General features: G+C 36.2%; 3 protein-coding genes across 3 annotated transcripts; 1 reads left to right on the top strand and 2 right to left on the bottom strand.

Annotated features, from left to right (window-relative positions):
* The first annotated feature begins 2,123 nt into the window (after nucleotides 1–2,123).
* On the top strand, nucleotides 2,124–3,500 carry LOC18016006 (probable E3 ubiquitin-protein ligase RNF144A-B). The gene is made up of 2 exons (XM_006398467.2): nucleotides 2,124–3,106; nucleotides 3,173–3,500. Exons 1-2 carry the CDS (start codon nucleotides 2,229–2,231, stop codon nucleotides 3,249–3,251), a joined length of 957 nt encoding a protein of 318 aa, XP_006398530.1. The 5' UTR covers nucleotides 2,124–2,228; the 3' UTR covers nucleotides 3,252–3,500.
* Nucleotides 3,501–4,272: 772 nt separating this feature from the next.
* Nucleotides 4,273–7,170, bottom strand: LOC18016007 (homeobox-leucine zipper protein ATHB-17). The gene is given in 7 exon segments (XM_006398468.2): nucleotides 4,273–4,736; nucleotides 6,136–6,215; nucleotides 6,321–6,502; nucleotides 6,817–6,900; nucleotides 6,903–6,987; nucleotides 6,990–7,116; nucleotides 7,118–7,170. Coding segments are annotated over 7 exon segments (876 nt in total). The 3' UTR covers nucleotides 4,273–4,471.
* Nucleotides 7,171–10,288: 3,118 nt separating this feature from the next.
* Nucleotides 10,289–15,813, bottom strand: LOC18016008 (ATP-dependent DNA helicase homolog RECG, chloroplastic). Its single transcript, XM_006398470.2, has 17 exons — nucleotides 15,504–15,813; nucleotides 15,346–15,416; nucleotides 15,127–15,262; nucleotides 14,546–15,022; nucleotides 14,348–14,461; nucleotides 13,881–14,099; nucleotides 13,529–13,692; nucleotides 13,167–13,248; nucleotides 12,956–13,045; nucleotides 12,628–12,861; nucleotides 12,383–12,454; nucleotides 12,106–12,258; nucleotides 11,880–12,023; nucleotides 11,593–11,751; nucleotides 11,432–11,515; nucleotides 10,741–11,313; nucleotides 10,289–10,642 (listed from the first exon to the last, which is right to left on the bottom strand). Exons 1-17 carry the CDS (start codon nucleotides 15,543–15,545, stop codon nucleotides 10,550–10,552), a joined length of 2,907 nt encoding a protein of 968 aa, XP_006398533.1. The 5' UTR covers nucleotides 15,546–15,813; the 3' UTR covers nucleotides 10,289–10,549.
* Nucleotides 15,814–16,056: the final 243 nt, after the last annotated feature.

The raw sequence follows: 16,056 nt of genomic DNA on the forward strand, positions 1-16,056 counted from the left end.
TATCGAGTTTGGCGTACCTACAAGATCAATGCCCTTTTTCGCCTGTAACACATACATGTTCCTTATATAATATAATATATCACCATTTATCAAAACTTATGGTAAAGAGATGATGATGATCTGGATTCTAGTTCGAGACCAATAGAAAATTCACACTGTATATCTGTAATTTTCTCCAAAGAGCTAATGCGTTTTCACTCCTTATAGAGCCAATATGTTTTTATTTCCGTTGCATGCTTACTTATGATCTATGCTTGATATATGTGTTTTAGAGGTTGAGCATAATGTATACATAGTTTTGAAGAATGAAAAATGTTGTGATTGTCAAATCAATTAAAGATAATAATGGAATATGTATCATTTTTCTTGATGCGGTAACAAAGATTGTCAAATCTCAAGAGTAATCTTATATTTGCGTTGATCCTTTATCCCCTTCACACACACATGATGGATTTTGCCAAGGACATGATCAGGCTGATGGGTTCAATTAACCAATAATAGTGGTCCACGTGTCTTGATCAAATAATAAAGACACCATAATAATGTCACGTGACACGCACATGGTCCATTCGCATGCATGCCTTTCTACCTCGCGCCGGGTCGTTCCCGTCGCTACCAAACCAAGGGCTCCAAAAGTTTCTGTATTCAGGTCCCAATTCTTTTTTTTTTTTTTTTTTATGATTGCAGATTTTGGGTGAAATCTTATTGCACTGAATTTATGGGGCCTAGCGTTGCAATGTGAAATTCGCATTGCCACATGAAATAGTCATTTTCCCCACATCTTTATAGTCGAAAAATAATTTTTCCTAACTGGACTTTAATAATCTCTTTCGTCTTGGGTTTGGAAATCTCTTCTGCAGCTTCGTCCGTTGGCAACAATCTTCCTGAATTGCTCGGTGAGAAATGGCCAAAGATGCAAGTTATAATATGACAATTGGTCACATTTGGGATCTCTTCTCGATGTTACTGGTCCACAGAGACCAAGACTTATTCATTATGAGAGTGCTGTTATTGACGCTACAAAAGCTGGTGTTTGGAAGCTTCCTGGCGCTCGAACTCGGGCTCAGTCACTGCAAATGATCAGCATTATGCTTCTCGCGACTCCTGCACCAACAATCTCTGCAGGGGGTGACATGTACCTTTGGAAATGTAGGGTTTCGATCAGAGATTTCTTCTCCGCATCAGCCACTTGAGAATTGCTTAGACTCTCTGCTCCAGTCCACTGGAAGAAGACTGTCTGGTTCAAAGGTCATGTTCCGCGACATGCCTTTCATTTCTGGATTGCTCAATTGGATTGTATGCTAGTAAAGTCTCGCCTTATTCGCTGGAGCATTGTCTCTTCAGCTCTCTGTTGCTTGTGTTCTCTGTTCGATGAAACGAGGGATCACTTGCTTCTCCAATGTAAGTTCTCTAAGCAGGTCTGGCTCAAGATTTTCATCAAACTGGGATCACCAAACACTCATTTCCAGGACTGGAATTCTATAATTTCTTGGTTTAAAAATCCCTCATCGAGTGACTCCTCGCTCCTCAAGAAACCCGTGGCTCAGACAACCACCTATTTTGTTTGGTTGTGAGAGGAATGCCCGGCTCCATACTGGCACTTCTTCCACACCTGAAAGCGTCTTCAAAGTTATGGACCGCTGCATTCGCGACAACCTGCTAGCTAAGTATAAGAGAACTACTTCCTCCTTACTCTCAACCAAGTTCACATATACACAAGAATAATGACTACCCAAACAAATATAAGATAAATCACTAATTAGAAAAAAATACAACAATACTAAATATCAATTTTGTTCATTTCTTTTCTTGTCCCCCGATTATTTTCGATATTGAAAGACGGTTCAGTCAACTCCCAGAATCAATCGCCGTCTGAATTGGTTTTCTAGTGTTTTGGAGACTTCAAAAATTAGAGTTTTGTGTGTTCAGTCTTAGGTCTTAACAGTTTCCAATGAACAATTTTATAGAGAAGGCAGAAGGTTTTCAACGAACCCATTTAATTTAAGAAAAAATAAAGATAAGAACCCATAATGGATTTGACTAGTCAAGTGATGATACATTGAAATGTCAATGTACTAATTACTATGTTGTTTAGTTTAGGTCAGGTTTTAAATATGGAGTATTAAGGTTTAAACGAGACGCTTTGGAAAACAACTCAACATAAAGCAGAAAATATAGAAAGGTCATAAAACCCTAACTTACAAAATCCCACTCTACATCATCAGGAAATGGCGACACGATCCGTCAATGCAGTGATCGTAGATCTCAATGACCTTCCCGGAGACGTAGACGAAGACAACGGCAACTCCGACTGTTTCATCTTCTCCACCCCTCTCTCCTCCCGCGGCTTCACCAAGCACGACGCAATCTCCGTTGAGAATTACGACCTCGATCGTCGCCTCTGCAGAATCAAATCGGAACCCTCATCAATCTTCATAGATCTCGACCGATATAACAACGACGAAGACGACGACGATCTAAGAATCCTCTGTTTCCCTCCAATCCTAGAAAAGGGTCAGTCCTCAAAGGGTAAGCCTTTGAGACCTTCGACCTCCTTCGACTGTGAGATCTGTGTGGAATCAAAACCTCTAACTGAATCGTTCTCGATCAATGGATGCTCTCACTCATACTGCAACGATTGCGTCTCGAAGTACATCGCGGCTAAGTTACAAGACAACATACTTTCTATCGATTGCCCTGTCTCTGGTTGCTCGGGACGGCTCGAGCCAGAGCAATGTCGTGTGATCCTGCCACGACAGGTCTTCGATCGGTGGGGAGACGCTCTTTGTGAGGCGGTGGTGATGCGTTCAAAGAGATTCTACTGTCCATACAAAGATTGCTCTGCTCTTGTGTTCTTGGACGAGAGCGAAGGTGAGAAGATGAAGGAATCTGAGTGTCCTCACTGCAATAGAATGGTGTGTGTAGCGTGTGGGACTAAGTGGCATCTGGAGGTGACCTGCGAAGAGTTTCAGAAGCTAGCGGAGAACGAGAGAGAAAGAGAAGATATTTTGCTGAAGAAAATGGCAGAGAGTCAGAAGTGGAGAAGATGCCCTTCTTGCAAATTCTACATTGAAAAGTCTCAGGGTTGCTTATACATGAAGTGCAGGTAACTTCTTCTTGTCTTTAATACAAAATCTTAAAAGAAAGTTCTGATCTTTAACATTTTTTGTAGGTGTGGGTTGGCTTTTTGCTACAACTGTGGAACTCCATCTAAGGACCATTCTCATTATTGTTACAATTGCAAGCGTTAATTTTATTACTACTTACGTCTCCAAAATTATTTGCTTTTTAGATTTGGAACTAAAATTTAGCATTATGAACCATCTCTGGATCCACATTTTATATGGAATTATCTTTGGTACAATGTAAAAAGGTGTTCACTTGGAGGTGAATTACAATGAGCCAAATGTTGGGAATGAATTTCTCAGAAGCTCCTTTCGCGTGAACACTTTCTCTGTAAGGTACATTCCATATATAAACGAACAAAATTGTAATTCAACAACACAAAAATTTTCCCTTACAGAACACTTTTTTTTACAGACAAATGTCTCCAATGTCTTTTGCGATGTGTCTTTTGTTGCTTTGTTAAGAAAAACTACTTAAAACAGAGACAAATGGCTTGTAAAGAGAAGCAACTTTGGTTTGACAACGAAGACAAAGTGTAGTAGGATTTCAAATTTGACGACCCAAAATACTATGGGCCATTAACTTCAAGAGCATATTGTTTCGCGTTTTTATAATGTAAATCCGAGCATAATGCCACAATGTAGAGATATTTAAACTGGGGCATTTTATCGCGGCCCAAAAAATCCCTAAATGGACCGATTTAGTTTTATTCCAATCGGTCCAACGAGGAAGATAAATTTCTACAAACAAAAACCATTCGTTTTTATTTTTTCTTCTGTAAATGACATAAGTTATTTAATTTAAAGATATTTAACCATATTGAAATACAATACAGCATACTCCTTTTAAAATGTAGAAAAAATTTTAAAATGTTTATCGTGATTTGCTGATAATAGCTTTTTATTTGAATGTTATGTCAAGGACTTCTTTCTTCTTCTTTGTCTCTTTATTTTTTTATTTATTTTTTGGTTATAAATGCCCAAGTACAAATTTGAAAAAATGTTTATCTGCAAAATGTATATTTTCCTTGCGAAAAGGGTTCGTGATCGAGGTTTTTCTTTGTCCCAGGTAAAAATTGTTGATTTCAAATTAGCTGCCCCATGAAGTTAATTAGTCTATTCGAATCGACATAATAATGTATGGAATTCTTTAATTTGCTATATACTAAAAAGAGGTTGAATTCTGATTAAAATAATAATAATCTACAAAGAACTGTTGTGCGCGCATAGAATCCCCTACATACTATTTACAGGAAATCATGTGATCATCAATTTTTTTCTTGGCTCATGCTTGGGTTGACTTTCGTTGACTTCTAAACCATATCCAATAATGAAAATACATAAAATCAATGCTCACGCTCTTGCGTCGGAAGCGTTTTCTTGGCAAGAACGCCACCGCCGCCATCGACGACGTACGGGCTCGTTGCAGTGGTGACTCGCTCGCAGCGAGGACACATGGTGAGGCTCGCGGTGGAGGTCACGGTAGGTGGACCTACTTTCATGGTTCTAAGCTCTTCTACTTCTCTATGGAGCCTGTGGTTTTGCTCGGTTAATGAACCAAACCACCTTTTAAGATACTCGCATTCCATCTCCGTTTGCTTCAATTTGCTCCTAAACCAAACAAATCCGAAAAGGGCACGGTACAAGTTATTATTTATGCGATATCAACATATTAAATTTTATAAATGATTGGTACAAGTTGTTAATTTATAACATGCAAACAAGGATCAATTATGCTAGTCGACGATGCAAAATATATATTTAAAAGTATATAGAATCATGGAAAATAAAAACGCATGAACGGCCCAATCAATTATGAGTCAAAGGGCATTGATGAGAAAGTAAGTACACGTACGAGGCAGAAGAAAGAAAACACATCGATTGATTTACTTGGAAATTCTTAATAAAAAATCATTACAAAACACAAAAAATATATGCAGTATAAAGAAAAAGAGAGGCTATAAAATATATTTCTATTATAAAAAAAGGGTGTGGTTATGATCATAGTCATATTTTGGGAAACAGTCATAATAGTAATACGACCAATGATGAAACTCTTCTTATTTATTGCACCATACCTTTGCCATCTGTTCACAATTATTAACAACAAAAAAATGGATCTCCTAATTAAATGAGTAACAATTTTCCATTCTCAATAATGACTACGATTTATAGATTGATACTATATGTTAAACACATGAATAAATTAGATTCATCTAGAAAAGTGACGAACAATACGTTACCAAAAAATGAAATTTAAAAGACGATGATGAGCGTATAAAACGTTGTGGCCTTGACACGTGAAAATATAGGTATATGTAGCTATGTATACACGTAGATATTGACCTACACGAGCCAAAGTATTTGTCAAACAAAACTTACTAGTACAAGTTACATCACACATTAAAAAAACGTGTTAATGGATATCATAATTGGCGGCTTCAAAAATCATGTTGTCACTTGTGAAAATAACCATGCAACAACACATATGTACGTGATTGTGACATATATAACTACTTCAACATTGATACGTTATATTGATTTTTTTTTTTATGTGTGTTTAGTTGAGTGGCTGTTCATTTCTTTCTGTAAATTGGTTGACTTAATGAGTTTATAGGTCAATTCAATTTTTCCTTTTGTATATGAAGCAAGTGGTGATTCATATACATATAAACAACTCTTCGAGAATTTAAGAAGGACCTAGAAGGAAAGCATTATAAAATAAATATTTGGAGGAATGAGATATAATGTATGAAAAGGACAACATTAGCTTTTTATTATTTAAGGGTACGACTTATATGTTAACGGGGTGGGTCGAATCCGATTCAGATTTCATTTTTATTTTTGCTTTATTTTATATTCCGTCAACGTTTAACGCTTATGAGAACTCTCAAATGAATCATCAACCACCCGCTTGTTGTTTAACCTTTTTTTATAGTGAGATATTTATTCACCAATGATGTAAAAAAAAAAGTAGGTTAGAATAAAATAAATGAAAAAGAAACCGTACCTTGCTCTACGGTTTTGGAACCATACTTCAATTTGTCTTGGCCGTAGCATCAAATGCTTTGCAAGTGCTTCCTTTTGTTTCTACATTTTACGAAAAGATATAGAGTAACACTGATTACAATTAATAATAAAAAAAAACTAAAAAAATTTGATGTTTATATCTGATAGTGAATAGTATTGATTTACGGGATTAAGGGTGTGATTCTGTCTGAAACTATCTTCAAGAAGACGAGACTGTTCTCTAGTGAGACGGAGTTTCTTGCGCGGAGGAGCAGAGCCACCGTGACTGAATTCTTCATCTTCTTCAGACGACGGCAATCGATTCATGTCAAGCTTTAGCTGTTCTCTTCCTCTGCCACTTCCTTCATCTGAAAAAATAACAACGAAAAACAAGCGGAATATTATGTGATAAAGGCGAATAAGACAAGAAAACATAATCATATATCTTTTAAATCAATTTTAATTTATAGAAATATGACGATGATAAATTAGTTATACATACATGAGATCTTGTTTTTATTATGATCTTTCCTTGTAAAACGAAATAATAAAATCAGATCATCAACCAAAAGAAACATAAGGGAATTCTAAAGTAGTAACTTATGATCATATTATATATATAGATACATAGTATCTGTAAAAAAAAAAAATATATATAGTATCTAGTGTATTTATGGCTTACCGGAGGGAGGAGAGGAAGAGAAGCCTGGAACGGAGATAGAAAGATCTAAGTTTGAAGAGTTTTCCGGTAAAATCGCCATTAATTAATTAATTTAGGGTTCTTCAGCAAGAAAGAAGAAGCAGAAGAAGAAAAGGTAAAGTTAGAGATAGGAAGAAGACTTATAATAAAGAGAGACAAACTTGAAGCGTGGCGATGCCTCTATATATATTTACACATACATATATTTATAGTATTTTATATATATATATGTGTAGTATATACAAACGCACGCATGCGTAATCCATATAATAGAGTACTATATTTAAATGCGTACGTATATTATTGTCGTATGTACGTAAATAGTAGTTTTATCATGAAAAAAGATAACCAATGTAATATGTAAGGAGAAAATAATAAGATGTCTAAATTCTAATGTATAGGTGTCCATTAAATAGACTATAGTTAAACCGTAGTATTAACATACTGGAACATTTTACGCAGTTTTCAATTGTAATTTGAAAAAAATAATGTTATCTATTGATTAAAAGCTAATTTAGTCATTGATTATTAAATACAAGAGCGCGGGTCTTTTGACTGAAGTCCGCGAGTCAAAGGAATATGAGAAGAGTCGTTCGATAACTGACACGTGTCGAACAGTAAATCAATGGCGTAGTTAATGCTGACTCCGTGTGGGAGACTAACCAGCAGGTTTTCTGTTTGTTTAAGCAATTAATTAGTTTGCATTTATTATTCTCTACTTTTTTCTACATTGTTATTTTTAATTTTTATAATCAAACATTTGATCGATTCTCTTTTTTTCTTTTCTTTTTCTTAGGAACCTGAGTCGGTCCAAATATCTAGCTTGTGAAAATGATTGAGACCCTGAACACTTCTCACTCTATACGCTTCTCCACATTCTCCATCATCTCCCATTACTTTATTATATATATATATATATATATATATATATATATGGTTACTTTTTTTTTTGCATTTCTTGTTTTGATATACACATATATGTACCCGATGATGTTTGTTATTAATAGTAGGCTGAAATCGTGAAAGTATAACTGGTGAAAATTATTGAGGTAGAAACGCATATTCAATAATCATATTTACTACAAAAAAAAAATCATATTTACTACGTTGATTTGTGGTTGTTGAATTTTTGTACGGTTTAGAGACGATCATTTAATACAAGATAAGAACATTACTGTGGGTCAAATGTAACAATGTCCATCGGCTAACTATAAAACATGTAACGTTTCACTACATAATTTTAAAATTGATTAATTACTTAATAACTACTTTAGACTAAATTAGTAAGAAAACAGTTTTCTGTGTATGTTTTTTCAACAATTCCCATGCAAATTTTTCATTGTTTATTGCGATGCATCGTTACAAACCAATAAATTATGAATCTAATCAAGTATGCGTAGATCCAAATCATGCAATGCATGCTTATATATGATAATGTGATTAACGTTATGGTTAAATCTAGTGGTTTTCATCTTGCTTTGTTTCCATCATCTTTTTTTTTTTTTTTTAATCTTATTATACTTTGTAATTTTGTACTGCATGCATATCTATGATAATGTAAATATGTGTTTTCGTTGATGTTTAATTAGTTTGTTGAATTTAGCAGCACTATGTGTATTGTTGTAAAACAAAAACAAACAAAAACACGTATATATATACAAGATAGCATACTGGCCCAGCAGTCTAGACTTTTTGTGGTGCATTCTTGGTCATTTGCATGACTCATATATAAATGTTGATTGTTGCATCTATGAGCACTGGATTTAATTACACGCATTTCAACTGACTGCTTAACAATCAGATTCGAACCAGAGCTTCTCAAATATTTTATATACAACAACAATTTATCGCACAAACACATAAAGAAATAACAAAAATAGATTAGTACCGATTGTCAGTTTATTTTTTGTGTATATAAAGGCTGATATTATCTTTGATTCTTTGTTGGTGCATGATGATTTGCGTTCATTACGTTTCAGAAATAGATACAAAAATTAAAAGCAGTTATTATTATATCAGACCAGATCTGTGTAGTCACTAGTCACCACCATATTCGTTGTGCGATTGATCGCACATTCGCACACAACTACAATCATTGTCTAGTCCTTCTTTATTTTTTATTATTGTGGATATATAAACGTTATAATTCATAAAAATAATTTTGTGAATGGGTTACCGGCTTTAAACACATTAATAGTTAAATTCTGGTAATATATCATGTTATTTTATATAATCTTTTGGTTCAATGTCGCAGTAGGTGTAACAGTGGCACAGTGATCACTCTCTTTTAAGTTTAAAAGGTTGAAAGTATAAATTTGTGTGTTGGATTTTAAAGCTTCAATTATTTCTGTTATGGAAGGAACATATAATTTGAGGGTGGAAGAGAAGATATTATAGAAAATGAAAAGAGGATCCCCATTTTTGTACAAACAGCTTTTGTAGCTTCCGATGAGCAAATCATTCGTCTCGGGACGTACACAGATTTATCTTCCGACATCACTATCTTCTAAAGTCAAAAAAAAAGTTTTTTGTCTTGTCTCTTAATCATTTTCTCATTGGATCCAAACCCATTCTAATCTACTGTTTTCATTTTACTTTTGCTACTCATATGGTTTCAATTTCAGTTCGCACAAAAGACAATCATCAACGTGCATTAATGCAAATACATTAGAGAAATAAGGGATTGTTTCATTATTGTTAATAAAAAAAACAAGGATTAAAAAGCCGTCATAGTTATGTGTGAAAGCTTTTGGTCTTGTAGTGTTCAAATTAAACAAGAGCATTGTCTTATCATGATTGTCTTTATCAAACCCCACCTCCCATGCTAATTTAACTATAGAAATTCTTTTCAAAATGTTTAACTCCCACAAATCATCATCAAAATATTGCGGACCAGCACCAATTATATAGCTCATACACACCCAAAAAAAAGGAAGTGTTTGTATATATGGTTCTGTTTCAAACGATGATCTCTTGATTATGTTTCGTTTCTCAAAACATGTCTGATATTCTTTAATAATGATCGATTCATTATGGATCTTGTTGTAGTGAAGGACTGATTTGCTAGTGACAAAAGAAGACGCAGAATGATGAAGGACACCGATTCGCGCACAAGAAGTGTCCATGAGATGTGAAACAACTTACCAACACTTCAAGTTTCAATATGGAAGAGAAGTTTTTTTTCTCTGTGGGGGCAAAAGACAAGGAGGAGACAAGGAGGTTAGTGGGTCCCATTCTTTGATGATTGGGTAGGAAACATTTTGTGGGCCACCACTTGTCTCTTTGTCCCTTCCCCGTGAATCTCCTCATTGGTTGCTACTCTCACTAAAACTCCTGTGGGTCCACTCACCATCCCTTCCTAGTTCCTATTACCACTTTCTACATCAATTCACTCTCCACAAAAACTCTCCTATAAACTAGTTATTAGTAGTATGTATAAATAAAGCAAGCACTAATTTATATACTTTTATAGATTCCATTAGCTCAAGTACTATTCAAATTAAGACCACAAAACTCTACTTGGCATATCATCAGCTCCAAGTATTCATCTTAAAGCTACTATGGGCATACAGGGACAATCTGATATTGACCCCAAAAAAACTACACTACTAACAACATGTTGTGTCATGTCATAGTCCCGAAATACCAAAACAGAATTCGTAATACCGAGTATGAAACAGGAAAAAATGGTATGTACATCGGCATGTGTAACCTTTTAGTCCCCCAGTAGACAAAGTGGCTGTCTCATGCTAAGCTCAGCTTTCAGCGCTGGAAACTTCTCCAGGTCGTGAGAATCTCCTAGAACTTTCTGTGGAAAACAGAGCATCAAAGGCAAAATATGATTTTTCACATTTCAGAGAACATATAAGTTTATTATTTAACTGTAACGAGAGAATGAGTGATTACCAAAGCGGCGATGTGGGCTTCCTGCAACATATTGCCGTCCATCTCAAGCCTAGCGACCGGGAACTCTGGTAAGTGCCCAGACTGTTTCTTCCCAAGCAAATCACCAGGTCCACGTAGAAGAAGGTCTATGTTTGCCAAGTAAAACCCATCTGATGATTTCCCCAACATCTTCAACCGTTTTAGGCTATTGGCAGTTGAACCAATTAGTAAGCATTTCGATTTTCTGGTTCCACGGCCAACGCGTCCTCGGAGTTGGTGTAACTGAGCGATTCCAAACCTTTCAGCATTCATGACGACCATCATTGAAGCGTCTGGAACATCAACACCTATCTCTATCACCTGAGTGGAGAGAAGTATCTGTGTCTCTCCGCTTCTGAATTTTCTTAGAGCCTCTTCTTTGTCGTCACTCTTCATCCTTCCGTGTAATAGTCCGCAGCTGTAATTTGGAAACTTTTTGGATATTGTTTCGAGCTCAGCAGAGGCAGCACGGAGCTGTGGCAGTTGCTCTGATTGGTCAATAACGGGATACACAAGGTATACTCTTCCTCCAGAGTTCAGGTCTTTCAGCATCATCTGTCAATTATAGGATTACATACGGTTGAAATTTTATAAATCAAAAGCAAAGTCTTGAATGATTTGTTTTTATGCTGAGAGTCAAGTAAAGAGATGTAGTTATTGTCATATGCATTACCGAGTAGACTTCTTTGAAGCCAGACTCATTTCCCTCGAAAATGTGCGTCTCAACTGGTATTCTCCCAAGTGGCATGCCAGTAATCTGAAGAAAGAAAGAATTGCAGTCATCATTAACAATGCTTACCACGTGTAATTACATGGAACAAGTGAGTTACATACTTGAGTCAAAGAAATATCTCCGTATAAAGCGAGGGCAAGTGATCTCGGGATTGGGGTGGCTGACATTGCAAGAACATGAGGAGCCATATTGAGATCAGCTTTGGAAGTATCATCAGAGTTAGATGAGCCGGTTTTTGAGATTATAGATGTCCCATATAACTGCAGCAGTCAAGCAAACAATAAACTTACTTCAGTCTACGAATTATATGCTTGTGTCGATTATTTGTTTAACAACCAGAGTCACTAAAGCAATTATCTGACAGAATCAAAATATTCTGGGGCCTGACCTTGCTGTTAAATTTTCCTCTTTGGATTACACCAAACCGTTGCTGCTCGTCAACCACGGCAATACGTAATGCTGAGTACTCTATCTTTTCAGCTATCAGACTGTGAGTTCCAATTACAATCGATATAGCTCCACTTTGAAGATCCTGTCATCAATGTCCAGCTAATGAGGAAGGCAAACTTATTGCATTGCATAATTTAAAGCGACTTATTAGCTGCATGACTTACCTGGCGAATCATTCTTGATTGTTTTGTCGGTGTTGAGCCTGTGAGCAATCCAATGGTTGGCTTGGATGATACCCCCTCCATCTTCTCCAGCAGATCACGTAACTGTTCATAGTGCTGGATCGCAAGTAATTCTGTGGGGGCCATGAAAGCTGCCTACAGATGGGTAGAGAGTAACATGCCAATAATGAGTCAATGACGTATCTAAGAGAGTTTGAATGAGAAATCAACTTCACACGGTGAAATTTAAAAAGGTTGTAGCGAGATTTCATTGACCAACCTGGTAACCAGATCCTACGACCTCCATGCACGCCAAGAAAGCTACGACTGTTTTTCCACATCCAACATCACCCTAAAAAGGAAACGAATCTAATAAGAAACTTTCATTTTGCTAACATAAACAAGTTTACAAACACTTTTAAATCTGATAGTGTTAGCTTAGTAAATTGGCTAAACGACTACAAAAAGAGAATACAACTATGACCTTAAAACAAAAAAAACAGTAAGCTCCACTGAGAAAGCTACCTGTAAAAGCCGATTCATTGGAATCGGACGCTTTAGATCCCATATTATTTCTGAGATAGCACTTAGCTGGCTGGGAGTAAGGGAATATGGTAGAGCATTCAGAAAACACTTGGTGAGATGAGACCAGTCTTCTATATAAGCGGAATTGAGCACTGGATTTTTAAACTTTTCCAGCAATACATCTTTCTCTAATTTTGTGCCAAGACCTTGAAGCATTTGGTACAGGCGTGCCAACTGTATGGAAACAAAAATCAAAGAACGAGATGCTTTTTTAACTAACAAATTCCGATTAAGAATGCCGCTACTGAGAAGAAAATAAGCTAGCTACCTGTAGGTAAAAGAATTCGTCGAATATAAGCCTTTTGCGAGCTAAATCAGCCTCATCTAAATTCTTGGGCTCGTGAATACCAGTATAGGCCTACATTTATACCGAGGAAAAAAAAAGTGAAAATGAAAAGCAATTGAGGACATGAGATTTCACTGTGGACTAAAGAAGATGTTAATTAAAGAGCATGCTTCAACAGAGAAACAAGACTTACATCATGAAGAGATGGTAAGCCAAACGTTGTAGTTATTTCCTTGGGAAGCGGATCCATGTTGGCAGGGAGAACCCTCAGAATCCTAGGAGACAAAAAGAGGTTGAGGTGTGAGAAACAAGATCGAAATATGTAATGCTTAGTTCTGAGAAGTTCAAGTGTTTATAATATGTGAAGAACAAACAATTACTCATACTCAGGCAAGTCGTGAAACATAATAGGATCATGTTCAAGGTGAGGCTTTTACTTAAGATTAAAACGATTCCCTGAAAACTGTTCTCAACTACTTTTTGGTCTGGAAAAAATAAATGTATTTTTTTCACCCACCACCAGTGAAGATCACGGAAAAGAAAGAGAAACAAAACCTGGAGATGACATCGCTAAGGAACTTCGGGGTCAACCCTCCTTTTGACGGGTAAACAGGATATGGTCTCTCCTGAGCTTGAAGAGATGACTCATCTTCATCTCTGAGTACATCAATATTGTATTCCTTCATTTCAAAATGATTTTCCGCACGCAGCGCCTTCACCTAGATTCCGAAGAGATTATCAACATATTACTGAATCAGCTGGGTTGCTAAAACAAGCCCAAGCTTCATAAGCTTACCTCAGGAAGAGTGCTAAAGACTTATGCGGCAGTATGACAAACAAGTATACTACCTAAGCAAGGCATAAAAAGCACATACAAGGACAAATTTAGGGGAACCAAAGGACTAACCTTCCCGCTAACGCATACAAGGTCCCCAGGTCTATGTTTCTCTTGTATACTATTAAGAAATGGTTGCCATGTAAAGCGAGCACCACGGAAGAATCTCTTCAGATGCAAAAAAAAAGTTTTTCCTCCTTTATCATCAGCACTATAACTCATATTCTCCGGAGTTCTGTCTTTGCCTGTAACTTCACAGCTGACAATAACCTCAAGAAATGAAAATTCCCCCTACCCCAATGAAATTGCACAGAAATTAAAAAAATTTAGATTCCCAAAACTTATAGATTTCGGCCTTAACAAAAAAAAGGGAATAAACCAATCCATTCAGGGGTATTGATACATAATTGAGAAATTATCAGCAGGATAGAAAAGGTGGTAGTAGAACCGATTTCTTGATAAAAGATATTTTTGAGAAATGCTTGAGATGAATTTTAGAAAAGAAAAATAAAAAAAAAATTTGGGAAAAAAAGACTCACTTGGAAGACAGGACTTTTCCCAACAAAGATCAAATACTGTCCATCCTCAATATCAAGATGTGCATTCTGAAAATCTACATAAGTTCGAGGAAAATGATGCAATAGTTTCCTCATCTACATTGAAAGAGAGTTTTCCAAATATGGGGTTAAGCCTTTCCTCAAGAAAATGTTTTTGTTTCCATGTACATAAATGCTTACCGTGTGAAAGCCACAATTGTCCAGCTGATAACTGTGCCTCTTACTTAACCCAGGCACAGAACCTATAGTACCGCTAAGGAAAAGCTGAGCGGCAGAATCATCTGCGGTTGTTTCAACTTCAGAAGTTAAAGTTTGGACCGTAAAAGAAGAACCATCTGAAATTTCTTCACCGAGATTGGAAGAATCAACATTCAGAACCTCTGGACAGAAGGAAGATAATGTTCCTGAAATACTGTCGGGATCAAGCCATCCTAAATGCATGGGAGTGGGAAGAAAACTGTTCTCAGTTGGTGTTTTGAGAATGCTATTTGTTTCCTTGGAAGATTTGCTCTTGCTGTATAACTCTACCGGAGGAGAATAGCCAAGAGTGATTGCAGGGAACCTCTTACACGCTAATTCAAGTTCTTCCTTAACTTTCTCATCAGATTTCTTATCAAATACATCATCAACATTATCATACTCCATTAAAGCTGCAACCTGCGTAATAGGGTAAGGAATCACAGCTATTTCAAACGTATAGTGAAACATGATTACAAAGCTCAAAACCAAACCAATAAACAAACAAACAAAACTGCACTTGCCTTAGTTATCAACTTTGACTGATTTTCGAGCCTAGCAGTGGCAGACTTCTCAACTCGTTCCAGAAGATTGTCAGGAAATTTATGCTTTGATCGATAAGATACCTTCCACACTTGGGAAAAGAAGAAATTACTCAACCTACAGAAACCAGCTTTGATTGATCAACACCAACCTAATTTTAACAAACAACAACAATCAGTGAAAGTGATGAGTAGAAATACCTCATTCTCTTCCAGCTTCCTCTCTGGGCTTCGATTACAATCACATTTCTCAATCGTCTACCAGCAAAACACTGAGAAATTTTCGAAAGAACAAATCAAAGACCGAAAACCCAAATCAACATGAATACGTTTTCCGAATTATAAGAACAGGCGAGTACCATGCCGCATGGTTGCACGAAGGATAGAGTCACTGCCGCCATTAGAGTTCAGAACATGGCTTGCCTGAAGTAATCTCACATCGAAGTCCCAAAAAGGGTTTCTGAGACTAATCAGAAACACTTGCAGACAAATCAAATTGACCAGAATCGAATTGAATCGAATTGGGAAAGTCTTTGAAGAGGATCTTCGCTGAAAAACAACCCCTTACGAATCGAGTTCAAGTTCGAATGTTGGAGAGATTGCAGAGAGAGGGACTTGAGTTACTGAACAATTTATTTATTAAACAATTAATCTTTTTGAGTTATCCATCAACATATTTTTGGTCTGAACCAAAATTAAAAATTTACTGGTCATGTATGATTTGTTCATGTACGTATATATATTTTTTTTGGACAAGTGCAGAAATTAAACATGCAATAAACCAAATATTTTTAAGAAAAATAGAAAAAACAAAGGTTATGAAGATATCTTAAAATGTGTTTACAGAATTTAAATTAGGTTGGTGATGTTGATCAAATAAAAGCTGGTGCTTCCTTGTAAATTGTTTCCCAT

Source organism: Eutrema salsugineum, unplaced genomic scaffold (genome assembly GCF_000478725.1).
Source record: "Eutrema salsugineum unplaced genomic scaffold, Eutsalg1_0 scaffold_20, whole genome shotgun sequence".
Taxonomy (NCBI): domain Eukaryota; kingdom Viridiplantae; phylum Streptophyta; class Magnoliopsida; order Brassicales; family Brassicaceae; genus Eutrema; species Eutrema salsugineum.

Excerpts from the sequence above, each read along its gene's own strand:
- LOC18016006 (XM_006398467.2), top strand. The coding sequence starts at position 2,229 with ATGGCGACACGATCCGTCAATGCAGTGATCGTAGATCTCAATGACCTT. Across the intron at positions 3,107-3,172 it reads TGCTTATACATGAAGTGCAG|GTGTGGGTTGGCTTTTTGCT; the intron begins GTAACTTCTTCT and ends CATTTTTTGTAG.
- LOC18016008 (XM_006398470.2), bottom strand. The coding sequence starts at position 15,545 with ATGGCGGCAGTGACTCTATCCTTCGTGCAACCATGCGGCATG. Across the intron at positions 15,263-15,345 it reads GGAAGCTGGAAGAGAATGAG|GTTGAGTAATTTCTTCTTTT; the intron begins GTATTTCTACTC and ends TGGTTTCTGTAG. Across the intron at positions 14,462-14,545 it reads ACAATTGTGGCTTTCACACG|ATGAGGAAACTATTGCATCA; the intron begins GTAAGCATTTAT and ends CTTTCAATGTAG.